The following is a 23,265-nucleotide window of genomic DNA, read 5'->3' on the forward strand; positions in this document are numbered from 1 at the left end:
TTATTTGAAAAGGTGTAACAAAAAAGCTTATATTAGTAGCTCCAGACTTATATTTGAAAGATCTTGAGAAGTTACTTCTGTGATGGCCAAAATAAATTACCTGAGAAAATGTTTTTATAAAAAAAACATTTACGTGCGAATTACATTTTAAAAATAGGACAATTCATCAGGAACAATTATTCCATTTTTTACTAATAAGATTTTCTACACAGAAAAAAGAATTATTATTGACAACTGTTTGACTATATTGTGGCTTGTAAAATGTACTTAGAACTGGAATTTGAATTTTCTGCTTTTTGTCTAATTGTATCTTTATTTCTTGCATGCTTTTGACCAAGAATTAAAAGTATCATAATGAAGGGGGGGGGGGGGGGGGGGGGGGGGAGTGGGTGGGGAGACATAGCCGGATCTCAGATTTTGTGATATATATACACTTCTAGAATTTGAAAGTTAATGTGAATGTTTCGTCCGGCTGTGTATGGAACCGGTTTTAGGAGAAAATGCATGAAAGCTCACTTTGCTTTTTCTTTCAGTATATCTCTTCTTGACCAGAACCATTATATAATTCGCATGGTCTTATGTAACGCCGGTTTTTATATTTTGTTGCCTATTGTCTTTTCTAACATGTTGAAAACATATTCTAGACGGGCTTTCTTAAATAATTTTATACTGGACATTTTTTAGATTCGTACTTTAAAATCAAATAGATTTGCGTAATCAGTCTCGGCTTTGATCGAGTGTCTTCTTTAACGTACTGGTATGGAAGTTAGTCATTATTGAAATTAGTAATTAGCGATGTTAGAATAATAATACTTTGAATGTATGTTATAATACTCGTAAATCTTATAAAGAAAATGATATGTTGCGTGCACCGACTCTTGCAAACGATTTGGATTCCTTTCACCATCGCATATAATATGTCGACACCCGATCTTGTGTTTCTTTTTTGGACTAAAATAATATTCAAGGTTCGTTTGCAGAAAAAAGAAAACACGCATATACAAATGTACATCTTTACAACAGCTTCAAATTAGAGTAAGATTATAGTACTCATCGCCTGGTTTGTACTCCAGTCCACGGTTTATACAGTTTGGAGGGAAAGGAACAAAAGAAGGCATGGTGAAGCACCATGTCCAGCCACGCTCTTGATTAGGATAGATAAGAACATGAGAAACAGATTTACAGCCATTCAAAGAGGAGGGGATAAATCCTATGAAGGTGGGATGGCTACCTGGTTTGCTACGAGACTGTGTTGAGAAGGAAGTGCAAATTATAGAGAGTTCTACATATTGAGAATTGTTTTGATCTTTACTTTATGCTCTGTTTAGAAAAGTGAAGAATATTGATGTAAAAACAATTCTTTTCTTTTGAATTAAATTTAATATTCAATTCAAAAAAAAATGCACATCTTTATAATGTTCGTTACAAGAAAATAGACCTTTAAAAAAAAAGAAAATAGACATTACGGCACTTTTAAATTCCGTTCCTTAATTCTTATGGGTACAAACAACACATAAATATGAAATGAAGAGATTGATATGTGTTGTTTTTTTGTTGACGGGATGAGACTGATAAGGTTATACATTGAATAGGAATCAAAGCAAGATAATAAATCAAATGTTGCAATATAACAAGAGCCCAATAGATAGTTTGGGAGTGAAACTAATTAGTTGGAAGCGAGAGCTGGCTTGACCACAAGCTGATCAAGCTTAGGCGTAAGGCCTTGCTAGTACGTTTATCAATTTGTCGGCGGCCAAGTTTAGAATATTGCCGTTAGACCAATTGGTCAAACTTGTGTTTAGGGCTGGGACTTGATGTGCTCTATTTTTATTTTCTCTTATACCATGGACCTCAAAGTGATCAGATCAAACCTGGTGACCTAAGCAGATGCGGAGAACTTTCTTCGCATAGTTTAAGGATCCACTCGTCATTCTTGAAGGAGAGAGAGAGAGAGAGAGAGAGAGAGAGAGAGAGAGAGAGAGAGAGAGAGAGAGAGAGAGAGAGAGAGAGAGAGAGAGAGAGAGAGAGAGAGAGAGAGAGAGAGAGAGAGAGAGAGACGTTTATGAAATTTGTAATGGTACACTGGACAGCCAGCTAACCGGTATTGTCCGGACGAGATTCACGCTATTAGATTCTGAAGGAGAAATCATTATAATAATATTACACTCATTGTAGTTGTTGAAAATATTATGACATCAGATTGATTCTCCTGCCCAAAGCAATTGATTTACGCGCATCTGTTTTTCCTAATGTATTATGTTATTTATCGTATATCATTCTCATATTAAAAACTTAAAGTTACTTTTAAAAGCTCCGATATGCTCTTTGAAAAGTCTAATCAAGTTCTCTGTCAAAAAAGAAAGAAAGATCTAGACAAGTTACTTTACAAATTTGTTTATATGATGTCTACCGCTATTTGTTGGGTTTGATTATTGGGGTTTAATTGTATGTATTGGTAATTAAAATTTGTAGTTCTAAGCTTATGTAGTTTTGGTAGGATCAGGTCTTACGAAAATTTTCAAATAGTTTGAAAAAATGATCGTTAAAACTTAATTAAAATGTTTAATTATGGTTGCATGATCGGATGATATAAAGTAAAAATGAATGATTCAATCAATAATCCACTTAGGGGTGTTTTCCAGTCACAAATTTGCATATAATAGAAAATGTAAGTTAATAGGTTGTTATTCAATTCTTTTAGTGTAAATTATGCATTTAAATAGTAAGAGTGGTGTTGTAGATTGGTTAGCTTCTAAATGGCCCTCATATACTGTTGAAAAATATGGGTCATGGAATTTTGGAAGAGTATTATTGGAGTTACTCAATAATTCAACTTCGCCAACATGTCACTCTTATGATTAACAGATAAATTAGTTTTATAATTTTAACCTTAAAAGACCAGATCATACTTGATGGTTTACTCAATCCCACCATTCCATGCAGATCCAAATATTTTTGTTTAAATTTATGAAACAAATCTACAGAAAAGGTTTTGAGAGGTAAAACAGTGTTACAAAGGACAGAAACAAGCTGACGTTTCCTCAGACATTCTGTCTCATTGGTAACTCCTTCTCTTGTTTTTTCCCCTTTCCTCTGTCATTTCACCTCACAAGTCACAAGTCATTTTACCTCTCTGTCTCTGCTCTTTCAGCTTTACTCTTACCATTTTCATACACGTGTAACTCTTTTATACCGTTAGATCTTTTTCGACTGCAAACATAAACAACACCTACCACAAATCTTCAATTCCGGTTCGGTTCAACTAGTATATACATATGTTTTTTTTTCTATATCATGTATTGGATATGTAAAAAACTAAAAATTATGGGTATTTGGGAAAGTGTATAGTGTTTGGTGGTGGACCTGGTAGCAGTCTCGATAAAATGTAGCTTCGACTAGGGAGCACATGTTTTTGGTCAGACCATCCCTAAAGCTTATATTATATCAACAAAAAAAGGTTCATTTATATCAGTTGTGAAGCAGCCGTAAATAATATACCTAAAATATGTTGCCAAAAGAAACCGTACATATGGTAAAATAATAGTAACACCAAATAATTTGATTGTTGATTAAAAGAATAAAGACACTAGTTCACGTCCGAACATGGAATACGGCGAGTGTATGTTTACGACGTCATTGTTATATTTGAGAAAACAAATAAGTTTTCCAGAATTTCTGATTACTAATCTCACTCCTATGTCATGTTTGCCTTCTAATGATGTTTTGAATGGTAATGCATGTGTGTTTGTTGCAGTTGAGCTTCAAACGATACAATCGCGTGAAACACATGTAATCACATTCACAAATTTTTGTCACTAACATCACATTTTTTTTCTTGTACATGTGAAATGTACTTAGACACATTTTGATCGGATACAGCCATACGTCATCATAGAACTGGATATGAAGTGCTTTAAATTAAATTCTAAATGTAACTACCAAAGTTTTTAAACTAAATGAAGTGCTTTATGACAGTTGTATTTAGTGCCCACAGAAATAACTTTGGAGAGAGGGAGAGAGAGAGACACTGAAGCTGAGGTTTGCAAGGAGGCTTCTCGTTTCTCTCAGACGAAACGAATAAAGAACAAAAAACAAAGATGAGAGAAATCCACAAAAGGTGAAAAACACAAGCAAGAAGCAATAATGCATTCTAGTCTCATTTTCTGATTCACACACCACTCTTCTTCACCGAAATCTATTCCTCACTTGTTCGAGTTTTTAATGCTTTATCTGATTTTTTTTTGTTCTTATCTTGAATGTTTTTAGTAGAAGAAATCAAACAATGGAGGGTACTGATTATTACTGCAACAATGGTGGGGTTTCAAGAAGAGGGTTTTTTGTTAGGGAAGAAGAAAAAATGAGCCTCAATACTCTTCCATGTTGTTGATCAGATTCATTTCGTCGGTATGTTTTTAATCTGTTTCTTTTATTGATAAAGATTAGTGTAGTGGTATTGGCAGAATGGCTCAATCTCCTTGTCACACATTATCACGTCACGTGATACACTCTTCTTTCCCTCTCTTTAATTTTATTTTTGATGTATGGTTTTCATACCTCATTTATCAAGAAAACAACATTGTTTTGCTTCTTGCCGAAAGCAAATTTAAGAACTAAATAAAAATAGCTTTTTCATATTTACTTGTTACAATTATGCAAGAACTTGACTCTAAAAGCAGGTTATCATTTAAAAATCAACCTATTTCATACATATTACCTCTATTTCTTCTGCTTTCTCGAGTGTCGTCTTCCAAGGATTTAATATGTGTGTCGGTATAATATACTTAGCGTGATGTAATTATTTTTCAATGTGTGTAGATATTGCATGTATGTCTGTAAATTTCCTATTTAATTCGGTGTGTATTGTTGACGCAAGAGGAAAATGAATTGGTTCTACGTTTCTACTTCTCTCGTGAATTTGTCATGTGCCTTCATAAAACCAGATGTTAGGGCTTTCGCTCAACTATTACGTACATTAGCCAAATACAGTACAACTAAATAGTATATGCTTAATTGAGGAATGATTAAAAAGAAGCAATTATCAAGGTAGTAGTGTGTGTTCTACACATTAATCACAGATCCCGTGAATGATGTGTTTCCTCTATTAATTTGGACTATCAAACCTTTGGCCCATGATACAAAGCCCAAATATCCAAACTAAGCTTCTTGTTTTCCCGTTTGGTACAACAACTTCAACCAAATACACTGTTATAAAACGTCTTAAGCACTTGTTCAACGGTACTAAAACACTCGGACTGTTCCATTTACTTATAACAACATGTACTTTTAGTTTATTTGTATGTATAATATAACAATGCTCAGTTGCTCATATATAAAGCATAATCAAGAAACCGTAAAGAAGTAGAAAATTTAGAGAACGTGGACGAATCATGTCGACGATATGAGCAAATGGGAAATCGCAGAAGAATATACGCATTCCGACGAAGATTTGCTGCCCTTTTCGCACATGTTTTACTTGTTCAGTATCTTTTGGAAACTTAATGCGTAAAGCCAATAGAGATTTTTAGGTCATTAGATTACCACAGATGAATTTATCGGGCCCATGGATACAAATATATAAAAAAGTAAAGATTTGTTTTAGGTAATATCAGCTTTTTGATATTGCATGTCAATATAATAGAAGGTAAAAACAGCATTTTCCCACTAATATCGATAGGCATTAAAATGGCTTCAAGATCCATTAATTAAACATAAATATGATGACTCAGACTCCAGACTCCGTTGCTACGATAGTAGGATGCACACTTCTACACATATTGAACTAGTCACAAAGCATAACACAAAAATAAAAAGTGACTTTGATGGAAAAAAAGCAGATATAATTGGTGCATATGAGAATATATGGTCCCGTGGATATAAAGACGAAACAAACATTACTGAAGGAAATTTAATAGAGATGAACATATCCAATTTTTTATGTGGTGCAAATTATTGGGAAGAGATTCTACATTATATAATCACATCATGAAAATTAATAAGTTCCCCTTTTTCGTATGTGTTTGCATTATTCGTATAATAGTATTGATCTGCAGCTAGATTTGTCCCATCATTCAGTTTCTCTCCACTTTGGCGAAAGAGCAATTATAACTCTTACGAATCCAATTCTAATGTAACATTATTCGTCAAACATTCAGCAATATTTCTCTTGTAAAAAAAACATAGGTTTTAATTTCTCGAGCGTAGGGAATAAATGTGTAGAACAAGTATAAAGATGCATGTAATTTGAAACAAGTACAAAGATGCATGCATGCGTGACGTGAGGATGGAGGATCATTGATAATATGCATGTGATGCGAAAACAAGGACTTGGGAATCTAAGAAGCTTCACGTTCAGAGAACTCCATGTATCTACAGATGGTTTCAGTTCCAAGAACATTCTCGGCGCTGGAGGATTCGGTAATGTCTACAGAGGAAATCTAGGGGAGGGGACTATGGTTGCAGTGAAACGGTTAAAGGATGTTAATGGAACTACAGGGGACTCACAGTTTCGAACCGAGCTAGAGATGATTAGCTTAGCTGTTCACATGAATCTCCTTCGGTTAATTGGTTACTGCAAAACTTCTAGTGAACGGCTTCTTGTTTACACTTACATGATCAATGGCAGTGTCGCGTTGAAGCTGAAATGTTAGTATAAGTTTCGGTCCAAATCTCATTTTCCAGTGACTACTTTGAACTAATTGTTATTCACTGTTGTAGCTAAACCGGCATTGGACTGGACCATGAGGAAGAAGATTGCGATTGGAGCAGCAAGAGGTTTGTTGTATCTTCACGAGCAATGTTATCCCAAGATTATTCACAGAGATGTCAAAGCGGCTAATATACTCTTGGACGAGTGCTTTGAAGCGGTTGTTGGTGACTTTGGGTTTGTGAAGCTCCTCAACCACGAGGATTCTCATGTCACGACTGGTCCGTGGCACGGTTGGACACATTGCCCCTGAATATCTCTCCACAGGCAGTCTTCTGAGAAGACCGATGTGTTTGGGTTTGGTATACTCTTGCTTGAGCTCATAACCGGATTGAGAGCTCTTGAGTTTGGTAAAACCGCTAGCCAAAAGGGAGCTATACTTGAATGGGTAAGCAATGAGAGACTCATAATCACAGTTTCTTGATTACTATCAACTGAACGAAACTTTGGTTGAGGTGGGGAAACTGCATGAAGAACTGAAGGTAGAGGAACTGGTGGACCGAGAACTAGGGAAAAACTACGATAAGATTGAAGTGGGAGAGATGATGCAAGTGGCTTTGCTATGCACACAGTATCTTCCAGCTCATCGTCCTAAAATGTCTGAAGTGGTTTTGATGCTGGAGGGAGATGGTTTAGCTTAGAGATGGGCTGTTTCTCATAACCATTCACATCTCTACCATGCCACTATCTCTTTCTAGACAATCTCATCTTTGTCTACTACTTCTTTCTTAAGGCTTAATGAAGCACATTGCAATGATCCAACTTACCAAATGTTTGGGTCTTCGGCTTTCGACGATGATGATGATCAACAACCTTTAGATCTGCTAGCCATGGAACTATCATGTCCAAGATAACACACAAAAAGAAAGATAATCAGTTTTTCTATCAGACTTTCTAAGGAAGAAGCTCTACAATTATTACAATATAAACATGTATGATAAAAAAATTCTCTGCAGTTTAATATTCTGTGAGGATTCTACAATCAATCTTCAAAAAATGAAGAATCAAAATTTGAAGAAAAAAAATGAATACACTAAAGAAGTAAAAAAAAGTAGAAATTGAAAAATAAAACACCATTAAAATACGTTATAGAATATGTCTTGCGGATTTTGTTAAACTTCGACTCCCGTGTGTCAATTTTCAGTTCTTATCACTAACCATCAAGCTATATGAGCCATATTTTACCTCACTCAATCTTAACAACATCCATTAGACCCAACATGGTTATACTATAACTTATATGAAGCTGAAGCTTATATGTGCATTAGATGTGCATTTGATCTTGTCATTATATTGCATGAGAGAACACATTACATACCAAAGTAATCTATATTATTTAGTGATAATGACAAGTGTAAGCTATTGGATTTGAACCACAAGTAATCTATATCAAATCTTCAAAAAATGAAGAATCAAAATTTGAAGAAGAAAATGAAAATACTAAAGAAGTAATTGAAACAAAAAGTAATAAAAAGTTAAAAATAAAGCACAATAAAAATGCTCTACCTACCTTGCGTAGCATATTGTTACAAGTTAAGAAGACTTGATATCCATATTCATCATGCTTAAGCTCATGCTTAAAATCAAACTTTCTTGGAACAACCTCAGTGCAGATGTTTTTGCATAGCACATCATCCAGAGTTTCTTGCATATCACAACATCCAAAGTTTCTTGCATAGCACATCATACTCCCTTAACATCTGCAACATCGTTTCTTTGGCCACAGTCGACTTCAATCACACGTTTTTGGATTGATAAAAGATCATTTGCTGGAAATCTGTTAATTAGCTGAAGGGTTTGTTTGTTTTTGGCATTCATTTTATTTGTTCCCACTCAAGATTTAGACTTATTAGACTGTTTATAACGCATGAATCGAATTGTGCAGTCTCTTGTCTCTTTTTCTTCTGACTTCTCGGATATGGTTGTGGAATCTCTGAAAGGGAAGCTGGTTCTGCTCTCAACCACAACTTATGCTAGGTTCGTTGTTCAAAGAGTTTTTGATTCAGGGAGTGATGCGAGTGTGAGAAAGGTCTATAGTGAGATTGTGAACTCGGATGGTGGTCTTGATGTGCTGATCATTAACCCGTATGATCATTACGTTGTTAAAGCCCTTCTGAGAAGGCTTACCGAACTCAACTCCACTCTCTTCAAGATAATTGCCTTCAAAGTTTTGGAAAGGGCCGCTGAACATGAAAAACATGAGTTTGCAGTTCATGTGTTGCGTGAATGCAGGTACTCTTTTACTCTTTACTTTTCTCCTTTTTATTTGTTGTGTTTGATGTTCATGACTGATTGTTTCAGGTCACCAGTGAACAAGATGTAAGTAACAATGCAATAAATACATTTTGAATGCAGGTATTAATTTTATTACTTTCTAGTGTTCTCATAATGTTGTTTTGATGTACATTATTTGGTTTGTTTATTTCAGGTACATACTATACTACTGAAGAAGAAGACATACTGAACATTTCTCTTATGTGTTTTGTGATTTTGTAAATAACAACAAAACAAAAGTCATTTCATTTCTAAAAGATAGCATGTTTCTTCTCTCCTCTGTATCCTTGTTAGCTTGTTGAATGGTCTCTCAGTCTCGGTTGGTCTTTTAGTGCTTCAACTTTGTTCTGTTTCGGTTTCCTAGGTAGCATACTCTGTTTATCACCGGATATGCTTCTTTGACCATCCTGTTTTACGACGTGTCTTGGTTCATTGCTTTGTTCAGTCGTCGTGGTGATGTCTCCTTGAAACTTTTGGTTGTTTTAGCCCAGCGTTTTGGGGCACTTCTATTAGCTCTTGTCAAGTTTGTTTTGTGATGCAAGGTTGACCTCTCATGTACTTAACTTTATTTTGTTTTTCTTGCGTCCCGCTTATTTGGATGCTGATGAATGAGGTTTACTTGTTCTTTAAGTTTTTTGGAAGTAGTGTTATGTCTTCAAAGGGGGTCCTGAGATGCTCATGAATGAAGCTTTTTCTTGTTCTTTAAGTTTTGTGGCGGAAATGTTATGTCTTTGAAGGGGTCTTGAGCTTTTGTTGAAGGTTGGTTAGTCTATATGTCATGTGGTCTAGTGATGTTCTCTTTGTTTCCGGTGGTGTCCGGCTTGTGTCTCCGTTCTTGTCTTATTGTCTCCTATATCTTTCGGTTGTGTATGTTCTGTTGATTTTGTCTTACATAGACAATCTCCGCTCTTGTTAAACTTGGTTGAAATTCGTTCAACCAAAAGTAACATTCGATGGGCCAAGACTGGGCCTGAGATTGTCTAAAGCAGACACAATTAAAAAAGCCCTATAACTAACGAAGTTGAATACAGCTGAATACTGTACGTTCAATCTAGATGAACCATTCCGAATATAATGATCAAAATTTTGATATTAAATTGCAACTGTGAAATTCATTTATTTATGTATGTATCAAAACAATCGACACAAAACCCATATAAAACGTTGTAATCTTAGCGTCTTCGGGTACATCTTGTTCTAGAAAACCTAATAAATTGATAAAACTGTTAAAAGTATCCAAGTTTTTATCAATATTAATTATTGATATTATAGTTTCAGATTTACGAAAAATAAATGAAGCAATCTAATATGATTGAAGCATGTTACATAGCTTCAAGACAAAGACTCCAATACTAGTTAACTAGTGCTATGAAAAGTACTAAAAACTTTGTCTACCATAATCGCTTACTCCATTATTTTAAAAATAAACTAGATTTTGATCTGCGCAACTGCGCGGGTGTTTGTTTTCATTTTTCTATACATAAATTATCATCTTAGAACATAAGTGGTATATATTTTTAACGTTAATCATATACTTAAATATTTATATAACTATTTCAAATACAATAATTTTATAATTTATATGTTATAATTAATCAATTGTGTAAAACCGTATATATTCGCCAGTTCTTATTATATATTTATCTTATTGTATTTGTATTTAGTTATTAATAAAATTAATATATTCATGAGAAAACATATTTGAAAATTATTTTGTATTTAGTTTACGCTAAATTCTGACCCGTTTTCAAAGCTGGATTTCATTTTACTAATATTTTTTATGCTTATTCATTTTAGATAATATATTATTGTATATACAAAATTCTAACATATGTTAACTTTTAAACATGTATTATATAGCTCGCTAACATATGTTAATTTTTAGACATGTATCATCATACTATATTTTTAAAAAATAGTTTATATTTATGAAAATAAAATTTATAAATTTATCAGTTGAATTTAATTTTATCATATTTATTTAAGTATAATAATAGTATTTTAGCATGATCATGACTGTAAAGTAGATAAAATATGATATAATTTATTTATTTTTCATTTTATAAACGATAACTTAAAATACATTAAGTTATGGTTAAAATATTTTACAGATTTAAAAGAATTTTTAAAATATAATATATAAATATAAAAATATAAATATAAATATATATTATATTTAAAATGAAAATATATGATTAAAGTAGTTATAAAGATTTTATATTATTAGCTTTAAAGAAATACATGTTAATTTTTATACATGTATTAAATAGTTTGCTAATGTTAACCCATATTACCAACGTATTAGATTTTATTTTTGAACATAAATTTTTTATACTTACGAAAATTAAATTCATAAATTTATAAATTTAATACAATTTTATTATATTTGGCTCAATATAATAATTTCTTTTAATATGATTATATAGTAGATAAAATACTATAGAATTTGTTTTTCATTTTATAAACGATAACTGAATATGTTAATGTATAATAATATTTCAAACAAATTTCAAAATTAGTGAAAATATTTTAATATAATTTCGAAAATGAACATCTTGTAAAAATCTTTTAAAACAGATTTTTTAAAATATTAAAATAAATATATTTATATTTAAAATGAAAATATATCAAAAGATTTTATGATTAAAGTATTTTAAAGATTCTATGTATTATTGGTCTTAATAAAATACATTTAGTAAGATTTCTAAGTAATGGTTCAAACTAAAAAAATTACACATGAAAGAAGTCATGACTTCTATTTTAATATATAAGATATATAATTTGTTACTCTAGTAGCATCTAGCAAATATTTTCTTGCTCAAATTCAATCTTAGTTGGGATGCAAAGAATCTTCCCAAAAACAATGAATATGCTTGAAGTAAATAATCTGTTTAAAAAGATGTAGTAAGAGGTGGCCCCATCCATACCATCTCTTTTATGGTGAAACCGTGACTTGTGGAAGCGGTAGTGCTAGAGAAACATGGAAACGGCACGCAGTTATTATTGCCATTCTCTCATCGCTTTCCCCAAAACAGCCAATGGTGAATGCCATGGTCAGCACGTCCTCTCTCTGCATTATCCTGTTTGAAAAAAAAGTAGAGTTTGGTCTCATCATCAATCGCACTGCTTATCCATATCTCGATCTCTTTTCCAAGTCTATCACGGGGTCGTAATAACATTGCAAGCTTCTCTTCTCTAACAACCGACAGGGACACAGTTTGACATCTACGATACGGATCAGGAAGGCACATGCGTGCAAATCTCTCTGTTGTATAATCAAAACTTAGTAAGTATAGGACCGCGCCATACTCTCCTGAATCCGAAGCACACCAGTAGGTTTTTCCCTTCAAATAAACGCTGGAATGGTCAAACTGTAATATGAAGTCATGAGGAATCCTCCTCCATAAATCGGAGTTGATCTCACAGATTTCAAATGTTCGCTTCTCGTTACTAGGCATGTGTCTCAACAATTTATAGCGATAATTATTGTTTTGGTAGCATCTTCCAAGAGTATAAGTTACGCGTAATACATGTAAAGATTGCTGGCATGGGCGATTTTCTCTCTCTTCATCGACCAACAAGTTCGAGATATGAAAATCGCTATATGTCGTGAAAGGTGGACAGGTGGCCAGGTCAATACCAAGAACTACGTCTTGTTGCAATACATTGTTGGAGAGGATAATGAAGTCACGCAACTGGATTTTGCACTATCTTCTTGTTTGCATCTGCACTCGCAACTTTTGTTTAATTACGTACCAAGTCTGGTTCAAATCCAGTGATGAGACCTTGGCTTGGAGAAAAGAATCATTTATTTCAAGCAGCGCTTATAATTTTATTTGTTCAGATTTTATGATTTTTTTTTTAAATGTTAGATTACTTCAAATTACTCGATTACACTCCCAGCAGACTCTGCATTGAACGAAGCAAGTTTAATAATCCAAACACTTGGTATGCGCTGATGTTGATGGGTTTGAAATAAAATTTGCTAACCCTTAAGTAGAAATCTCAATCTTAACAACATCCATTTAACTAAAACAGTGTAAAGTCAGCTACGTCCGTACAACAAAGGATTTCGCAAAGCCAAAGAGTGAGTATTGTTGCTCGTTAGATATGCAGTATTACATGATTAAAGAAAGCTTTTCCCAAGTTATGTTGCTGAAGACATTGTTAATACGTTCACTGTGTTCTTGTCCTGACGGCTTGCCCTCTAGAAGCTTTTCTCTCCATCTTCTCCCTCTTTTTGCGAGTTTTCTCATCCTCTACACCTCCCTATAAGTTCAGTCACAGAGTCAAAATACAGTCCATCCTATTAATCACGCTCAAGTTTTCCCCTTTTCAAATTAAGGTCTTAAATATCAAGATCATATCAATAAATAAATTACATATATATATATATATATTATCATATCAATTATATTATGTAATTTACATATCACACAGACAAAACTACAAAAGTGATTACCTCTGATCCTTGTGACATGAATCCTCTAATAAGTCCAGAAGCTTTGCACGCTCCAAATGCAGGAATCTAAACAAAAAGAAAAAAACGATGGCATAATTGCTTTCTATGCAATAATATATATCGTTTCCCTAAACAAGTATTCAGATTTTGCCAAAACTAAGATGAGCGTACCACTAGATAGGCGTACCAAAACTTTCCAGAGATGATAGATGCTAGCTGCACGAAGCAAGTGATGTACAGTACATCGTGCAAATATCTACAGGAAAGGACAAGATATCATTAGGCTTGGTGATATACAAAAAAAACTCTACCATCAGAATCCTAGCCACCACAAAGATGATCATCAGTACATAGCAATTTTCAATCAAACAATAAAAGAAATATCAAATTCTTTTACAAAAGCAATTTTCAATCAAACAATAAAAGAAAAATCAAATTCTTTTACAAATAGAGACGGATACGTACCCACAAATACCACCACGGCTCATGTCAAACCCACCATCTATAAGCTCACCATCATCACTCACACTAGGCTTCGCCATCCCATCGAGAAACTTGTAAGGAACGGCGTAACCTAACGACGTAACCACAAGGCCTATCCAATGTCTCCAGGTAAAGCTTGAATAGAAAACCACCATCCTCACTATCACGTACACAACCTATTAATTAAAATCAATCCTCAAAGTTATCGAATTGAAGACTCAAAGTCTTTAATTATATCGAAAGTCAACGCCTTTATGCTCGAGGATCAGGAAGTACATTGCAAGCGATGATGATCCGACGGAGCTTGGCCATGTGTCGAGCGTTTTCATCTTTCCGCTTCTTAGCTCCTTGATTCGCCATTACAGTATCTTCGATTCTTCTAGCTCCCCGGATGTTTCGATCTCTGGTCGGCGAACAACAGAGCTCACCGGCAAGGTAAAATCGATCGAAGAAGATGACAGTCGTTAGCTGCTCCGATGAATACAATAAAGAAAACAGTAAAAGACATATAATTCATGGGCCTAGGCCCAATGTTCTACTTGAGCCCATCTTTGTTTCAATTTTAGACACCGGATATTATTATACTGTCTGAATCAAATTTAAAATGTCCATAGACTTATGTCAAACAAGGAGTTAGATTTCGTCAAAGATAGAACCATCAGTAGGCTGTAGGTAATGTAACTGAAACCAAGTCTCCCGATAAGAGGATAAACCTAAAAGCTTTATTGAATTTCTTGCTCATCAAATTAATTTATTTCTGACGTGCAGATTAACAGAAATGAACAGCAAAGAGTGCATGCTCATAATACATAATCTGTAAAAAAAAACAAAAACAAATACTAATGAACTTACCCGTGACAGCTTCTTCAAAGTGTTCAAGCTTCTCGTGTGCTTCTGCCCTACGAACCAAGGCCTTAGTGTAAGTTGGATTATTAGCATCTTCAATCGAGTTTCAAGAGGTCACTCAACCTAAAGAACATACCAATTTTAGGAAACATACACCTCTGTTTAAACATACTTCTCTGTCATAATTGGTGTGGACACAACTATCTCGTTTGTAGGATTTTCACTACCATATTAATAAGCTCTGAATCGCCTATAAATACCTTCAACATCTTGTATCATTATTCATCAAGAGCACTACCAAAATACTCTAAGATAAAAAAGCATTACCAAATACAAAACAATAGATAGAACTTTTGCAAATAGTTTCAAAAATAAAACACAAGTCGCAGGCATAGTTTTTTTTATAAAGAATCATGAAGAGCTTCTGCAGTCTCTATGGCGAGCAAAATGGTTGACTCAATGAAATTTGTGCCAGCCCAAGTAATCTTCTTCTGCAGTCTGTTGGATTTTATCTGTTACTTTTCTCTTTCTTCTGAACATTTTTTACTCTCGTCTTTAGACACGCATCTATGAAGGTAAGGAACCTGTTCAATTCTTCGTCATTATACAAAGCTTTATGATTTTCAAGGTTTGGCGAAAATTGTTTAATTCTACAGTTTTGTTTTTATCAATCATGTTCATCTTTGTTTGAGATGGTTGCATCTTTACAGGGTGGGATTAGGGATGTCAAATAGGTGGGTAGTCCACTGACGGCCCATGTTCAAATTATTTTGAATTAATATGGACACACCTATATTAGACCAAATTTAAATGAGTTTGAAAGAACAAATCCAACTGGACATATGGACAAAACCCGGCAAGACCATATGGATATCAAGCAGTCCAAATATTTAAAATATCTAGGTTTAAGAAATTAGGAAAAAAATATAGTTTTAATTTATTTTACCAAAATCATAAAATTGAGCTTTTGTCAAAACTGAAAAATCGTATTTTTCCTTAAAAATTGCATTTTCTCTATCATAACCATAAAATCGTATTTTCGGCCAAAATTGCAAAATCGCAATTTCCTGTTAAAATTCTATTTTTCGGTCAAAACCGCAAAATCACGTTTCCTGAAACCAAAAGTCATATTTTTCATCAAAATTAAAGTTTTTCGTCAAAAATTCAAATTGCAAAATAATAAAGTTTAAGTCTATAATATATACGAAATTTTGTATATTTTCATCTTTTACAATAAAAATTAAGTTATTTATATTAAATTGGTGTCTAGACCCCAAGGGCAACCCAACAAATCATGGTCTTTTTTTGGTATGATCTTATTTGGACATAGTCCTATTTGGGTGTCGACCAAAACTGTCCAGCAAAAAAACATGTCCATGTGGACACGCCCAAATTGGCCCAACCCAACCATTTGACATCTCTAGGTGGGATTAGCAGTGGCTACAAGAAATACATATCAGAGAAAGAAGTTGATGGATGATACATACAATGAGAATGGTCTTGCTCTGTTCCGCAAATTCCTTAACCTATCTTTTACTTGTCTTTGGCTTTTGTCTGAATTGTCTTATTTTGTAATGTAGGGACTTGTCTTACAACAATCTCAGTGGCCATGTTCCTAAATTCCCAGCCAGAAGTAATTATATATTTTTGGAAATGTAACTCCTAAATTTAATCCGGATTGATTCTGGCGTTGTCCTTCAACTGTGGTGTTGCTGGGAACCCTTTGATAGGTAGAAGCAGCCCACATGAGATTTGTTCTGGATATGTTTCTTTTGAGTTCCTCATCTGGTAAAACTCTCCTTCTTGCATTGTATTGTTGAACCTATTCCCAATTGTAATTGATCCTTTCACTAAACGGTTTGTTGATTTGAGCTTTGTGCTTTTTACAGTTTTGTATCATGAAGACGTTTAAATTTTTGCTTTTTTAGCAGACAAACAAACGTGAGGAAGGGCTAAAAGGACTTGGGACTTGCAGAAAGCTACGAGACGTGGACTATGGTTGCAGTGAAACGGTTAAACTCCAGGGGATTCATAATGAGCTAGAGATGACCAGCTTAGCTGTTCATAAGTGAAAGGTTTCTTGTTTATTCAAAAAAGTGCACCAGCTTCACTTCTCCCTAGCTTCCAAAACATAAATTATACCTAAATCATCAACAACATTAATGTATGCGAGCTGCAATTTTCTGCTTTTGTCTTTTATTGTTCAAAGCAGAAGAAAACTCATAAACTAGGTGTCAAAAGCAAAATAGAAAAGCATAGCATAAAGCAAAACCCAAGCATAGCAGAAAGCAGAACAGTCGAAAATGATTAGATTCCAAAATAAGGCTCTCAACGTTGTGAACTGTAACATGTCAAAGAAATGTATTTACAACAAGAATATATGCAGAAAAATGAAAGAGATAGTATTTAGCAACATGTCCAATCTTGCTTAGCAATTTCCTGCAGGTTATGAACACTTAAGAACATCAGTGGCATAACATCATCAGAAGTCATCAACAAGCTCATTAACACTGAAAAGCGTGGAATTGAACTCTCTCTGTTGCAACGAAAGCCATCAGTGGCTTTACATCATCGGAAGTCTTCAACAATCTCATGAACAAATCGCATTTAATCAAGAGAGCAAACTGTATGTTCTTGACATCATAGTCAGTCAATATAGTTTTGGATGAACAAAATTTGTGCAACTGTAACTCTCAGAAAAACTTTTCATATCCATGAATGTTTATTTCCGGAATTGATTGTGAGATTCTTGATTCTTAACATCTCAATGATTCAATAAAGATTTGTAGGTAACAAATATAATGCATATATCATGTAATTATGTATCACTATTGTTTTTAAAATGAAGATTAAAAACAAAATAAAAACATTAAACAACAATTAATATCCTTCATCACATGGATGAATCGGATTTCATCTATCGGATAGATTTCAATAAACGGCTGAGATTAAGTGTTTTTGTCGAAATTCGATTTTGAGTTCATTGTTTATCGCTTAAATGTTTGCTTCTAATTTTATAAATACAATAAGTCCTGAAAACATTGGAGGTTTGAAATTTTTTATATTTCTAGATAAAACCACAATAGATCGAAGCTCATGGGTTATTTTTTTTAAGTGATCCAATTGGATCCTATAGTAACTTGTCCTATTTTTTGTATCATGTGTGGATAATATGTTGTAAAATCATCCTTGTAAATTGAATTTGAAATTTACAAATCCAAAAGGGTGCACATCTTTTCATCACCAATGCATCATGAACATAGTACATTGCAATACTAACCAAAATGTTGCTAAACATCAAGTGGTTGAAAGAAAACTTATTGGTTTGTATATTTTAATGGATTTGGAAATCCAAACCAAATCTAGTGTTATTAGTTTTATAATTTTAAAATTCATATTCAAATCTAGTATTATTAATTTTATGATTTTAAAATCAAGTGTTATTCAGTTACAAGGATTTGTTTAAAGATTTAATTTGAAACTGAGGTGAACCTTGTTATTTTACTTGGATTTGTATTAGAGCTACAACCTCATCAAGTTTTACTGTGACATTAATAAGTTCTTTCCCAACAAAAATACGAGTGGATCCACCAACAAGGATCACTTCGTCAAATATCATTGAAGCTGATATTTGCATCCTCCTCTGAGTGAATCCTCAATGGGACTCTTACAAAAATGTGTTGAGTTTACGTAATGGTTAGTTTTTTTCTTGGATGTGCTCTAATTAAAGTTGTTGGTAAAGTTACATGTCAAGTAAATCTAAACACAATTCTTGAAGTTTAATTTTTTTGTTGTCTTTGTAAAACCTATGTTGTGTTTGACTGCCTTTTCAAAATATCAGTGTTTTCATCCTTTTTGAAATTTAAAATAAGCCAATCATTAACTTGTATTGCAAAACTCAAAATCTGTCAAACAAAGTACGAAAGGGAGAATAAACAAGATTCAAACAACTGATCGGCTACACTAGCACAACTACAACTACAAATACTATTAATTCAAGCTTGACGTTCTATGCCTCGGCGAAAAATTGTTTGTTAATGGGAGGACACTCAAGCTTGACGTTCCCGTTCTCTTCCTTGACAACTCTATCCGAAACCTGCTTAGACTCCAACCAATAAATCTCTTCACATAGAACAAACTGTTTTCTGGATTACTAAGCCTAATTCGGTTTCTAGAGATGATGATTGATTGGTTGCTAATTCTGGAATACATGCTTTTCCTGAGAATCGTATTGTAAAATATGTTAGTAAATGTGAGACACGAGGAGTACACGTTGATGCTGTTTCTAACAATAGCAGTGTCTTGAAACCTAGGCAGGTTACTGAATCTGTTGTTAGTACTCCGTGAGATTATTTGGTTTCAATTCCTTTTCAGATGTATAGTGCAGCGGGTTCATTGGAAAAAGTTAGATTCTATGCGGTGGTGGATGGAAATGAAGTGAAATGGTTTTCTCTCGGGTCCTTTAGGTGGTACTCATGTTGAAGTATCTACGTCAAAGCAGCGAAAGGGTAATAGGAGAGGTGTTTCATTCAAGAAGAGAAACGAAGTCCCTAAATTTCACGAGCTGATAATAGCTCTTTTAAATTCATTTGGCTGATTTATAATAATCTACTTATCTGATTTTAACATCCATCTGAATTCTTGTTGAAATCCATATTTTGATTTTAAAAATCAATGGATTTATCAAACATTTTCAAACCTAGAATTTTTTAAAAAATCCAATAAAATACCACCACAACCAATAACTCCCACTAAGACCGAATCGATATAGTGACTAGTTTTGGAAAGAAAGAGAGTAGGAGCCAGTGTTGGGATCTTTAACAGCCTTGAAGTTGTCCACACTCATCCCAAACCGACCCAAAATCGAGTTTTCCATCTCCTTCAGCTTAGCTACAGACACAAAAACAAATTCAGACTACTTTGAGTAACAAATGAAATAATTCCCGAACCATATTTAATATTCTAAGGAAGGATATGTGATCACAAAGAATCACACTTGGTTTGATTGCAATAGATTTCAAAAGGTTTATGATAGGAAACTATCATAACTTACTTATAGCCTCTTCTTTCATCTTTTCTCGCTTCTCAGCAGCAAGAGGTTCAAGGCGTTGAATCGCTTTCCTAGCTTGGTCATTTGGAGGATTCAGTTCTAAGATCTTCTTCAAGTCTGCATATGAGAAAAGAGAGGCTTAGTGTGAACTCTTCCATTAAACATATACTATAGCCAAAAGCTTAGCTATCCTGTCAAAGTTTCAGATACTAATAACTCCGGTGGCTTTTGTTCGTCTTTGATGAGGATCACTTCTTCTTTCTCACTTGACTCGATCAACACCATCTTCCAGTTCAGTGATGCTCCCACTACAACGGCAGCGACTTAGTTAGAGGGCTTTTTTATTGGGTCTGCTTTAGGCAATCTCAGGCCCAGTCTTGACCCATCTAATATTACTTTTGGTTGAACCTATTTCATCACTAAACCAGACTAATGCATGATTTCGGTTTGACGCTAATTTCACATGATATTTAACGTGAGAGGTTAGATGGAGGTCGATAAGAAAAAGAAAAGAAGATGATAAACGTGTAATGATTGTTTTTGCACGAAAATAAACATGTGGGTGTAAGAGTGTACAACGCTGCAACGAACACACTTCGGTGCATGCTCCACTAACAATCTCTGTAAGTGGACCTCTCTCTTATAGGTCGGTCATGCCTCCCAATTTTAACAAAGATTTTAAAATTTGGTTTGGAGATGACGTGCTTATCAAGGTTGTGACCACTAGTATGTTTTAATCATTATCAATACATATTCACAAGGGGATGCCTATTCACAAGTCACAACCTATGGTATGATTCATCTCAAATGAAATTATTTACTTATATACCATAGTTGGTGTGTGGACACAACTTTGACTTGTAAGATTTTCACTACCATTTTAGTAAGCCCTGGAACGCCTATAAATACCTTCAACATCTTGTATCATATATTCATCAAGAGAAAAGAAAAAGAAAGAAAAAACATTACCAAATACAAAACAATAGATATAATATGTCTGTGAGTAACTCATCATCACTGGTTCTAATCACCTTGATATTGGCCACGTCGTGCCTAGTCTCCGAGAGCCGGATTGCAAGAAAGGATTTGGGTTTGGACCTTGGCGGGATAGGTATAGGGATCGGTACTGGTATCGGCATAGGTCTCGGTGGAGGTGGTTCCGGGTCCGGAGCTGGTGCCGGGTCAGGATCAGGAGGAGGAGGAGGTTCAAGCTCTTCTTCCTCATCTAGCTCCAGCAGTTCTTCGAGCTCTGGTGGTGGTGGAGGTGATGCGGGATCCGAGGCTGGATCATACGCGGGGTCACGTGCCGGGTCTGGTTCGGGCGGGAGTTCCGGGTCTGGCCGTGGAAGAGGAGGTGGTGGTGGAGGGGGTCACGGTGGAGGTGGTGGAGGAGGAGGGGGTCAAGGTGGAGTAGGTGGATCCGGTAACGGAGGAGGGTACGGTGAAGGCGGTGGATATGGAGGAGGATACGGTGAAGGCGGCGACTGAATGAAGAATATTGCATGCATGCAATATCTTGTCCGTGCTATGTGTTTAACGTAATTATTATTATTAGTAGGAAAAAATGCTAGAATAAAAATAATTTCCTAAAGTGTGTGAATAAAGGAGATGGAAAAAGCCTCTGACGTGTTTGGTTAATTATGTACTCTTCCATTTTCTTGATGTTATTGATGTTTTAACTTTATGTACTATAAGTTGTAATTTTTCAGTTTGATTGTTGAGAAAAATGAATAATGCATGCACGTGTGTTCTTTTTCTTCTTTTCCATCTAAGAGCATATTCAACACAACTGCATAATTTACTGCAAAATAAAATCAAAAATACTATCATGAACAAACAAAAAATTATTAAAAATTATAAAGTTGGAATGGAGTTGTTCTAAGCATGTAGATGTAAACAGTAGTTGATTAAAAATCAAAAATAGCAAATACGATAAAATGAAAAGTTTGCATTCATTTTTAATTTAAAACGACTCTGTATCACTAATTCATATCTATTATTTTTAGTACTAGGGATTAACCCGGGCTACGCCCGGGATTTTTATTTTTTCTAATTTAAGTTGTTAAATTATTTATATTTAGGCTATGATATATATTTATATAAATGTTAAAATGCATATCATAATTAAAATTTATTTTTAAATTTTAAAACGTTAAATTAACATATTTTTTACTATTTAAATATTTTTTTTATAATTTTATTGGCTATCTAGTTATCATATTTAACAAAACTATCTTTTGAACGTTGGAATAAATGTTTTAGAGATTTTATTAAACTGCAGAGTATTTTCGGATCGACCACATGCTCAACATTCGATCGATCCGTAAAAAGATGGTCGATCTCCTTGGCCAAGTAAGTACAATTTTAGCAAAAATATCTTTTATTTTCAAATATTAAGTATATAACTATTCTTTTAATATTTTTTAATTATATTTTTTGATTAAATTATTGTATTATAATGGTTATGTAAATATTTTTTGTGATGTTTGAATTTGTGTTGTTCGTATACTTAACCTAGATGATATTGATGTTAAACAATTTATTGTTTTCTGGAAATAGAAAATAATGATATATCAAAACGTATCTAATACTTGTTAAATGATAGTATAATGTAAATTACATCCATTATTTGAAAATAACCATTTGTTGTTTTTATTTTTATTTTAAATTAGAAATTATTTTTATTTAAAAACATTATTCATATATAATATAATGGTTTAAGTTTGGAAGATTAATATATATATATAAATTATGTATATTTAAAAAAAAAATAATTTAAGATATTATATATTGACTATCTGAATAAAAGCTGAATTTATTATCTTGAAAATCAGATATTTATAATTTTTTCTTCATGTTTTTTTTTTGTCTTCATGTTTGTCTTCATGTTATACTCACCAATCCATCATTGATATTTATAACTCAGTATGTTTTTTAAAAAACTTAGTTTTAAGTAATAAACGAATTTAATAAATTAAATTCATCACCTATAATGTTATGTAAACTATATTTGAAAACTCTCTAAAATTATATTTTAAGCATAATATTATTATTATTTAATTTAAGTTATTTTAAACATAATATATGCTAAACTAACTTAAATTATATTTACAATAGGACCATCCTAAACCGGTTAGTAAACCAAAAACAATACTAAACCAACTTGAACCAATACCTGATTCGGCGAGGAAGGAAGTGTTTCGGGATAAACGCTTGAATGGTTACTAACTGAAATGGTTTGGTCATGAGAGAGTTAGTATGAATATTAACAATAAAATTATGGATTAGATTAATTTAAATTTGTAAGAATACCTTTGAGTCTATGAAAAGCAATTCAATTCCCATGAATAAGTTCGGCTTTTGGAAGTTGCGGGTTTCCCAACAATGAATCCACCTAACAAAAAGTTTGTTGTTATAAAAAAATCTCAGTCAAGGTCATTAAAGGTT

At 33.5% G+C, this 23,265-nt stretch overlaps 2 protein-coding genes and 1 pseudogene across 2 annotated transcripts; 2 read left to right on the forward strand and 1 right to left on the reverse strand.

Annotated features, from left to right (window-relative positions):
• The first annotated feature begins 3,175 nt into the window (after positions 1-3,175).
• LOC125609483 lies at positions 3,176-7,664 on the forward strand (annotated as a pseudogene).
• Positions 7,665-12,982: 5,318 nt separating this feature from the next.
• Positions 12,983-14,410, reverse strand: LOC106372334 (transmembrane protein 208 homolog). The gene is made up of 5 exons (XM_013812529.3): positions 14,199-14,410; positions 13,905-14,098; positions 13,611-13,695; positions 13,440-13,505; positions 12,983-13,246 (listed from the first exon to the last, which is right to left on the reverse strand). Exons 1-5 carry the CDS (start codon positions 14,280-14,282, stop codon positions 13,154-13,156), a joined length of 522 nt encoding a protein of 173 aa, XP_013667983.2. The 5' UTR covers positions 14,283-14,410; the 3' UTR covers positions 12,983-13,153.
• A 6,321-nt stretch (positions 14,411-20,731) lies between these two features.
• Positions 20,732-21,577, forward strand: LOC106410494 (glycine-rich protein DOT1-like). Its single transcript, XM_013851002.3, has one exon. It carries the CDS (start codon positions 20,812-20,814, stop codon positions 21,304-21,306), a length of 495 nt encoding a protein of 164 aa, XP_013706456.2. The 5' UTR covers positions 20,732-20,811; the 3' UTR covers positions 21,307-21,577.
• Positions 21,578-23,265: the final 1,688 nt, after the last annotated feature.

Source organism: Brassica napus, chromosome A1 (assembly GCF_020379485.1).
Source record: "Brassica napus cultivar Da-Ae chromosome A1, Da-Ae, whole genome shotgun sequence".
NCBI classification, from domain to species: Eukaryota; Viridiplantae; Streptophyta; class Magnoliopsida; order Brassicales; family Brassicaceae; genus Brassica; species Brassica napus.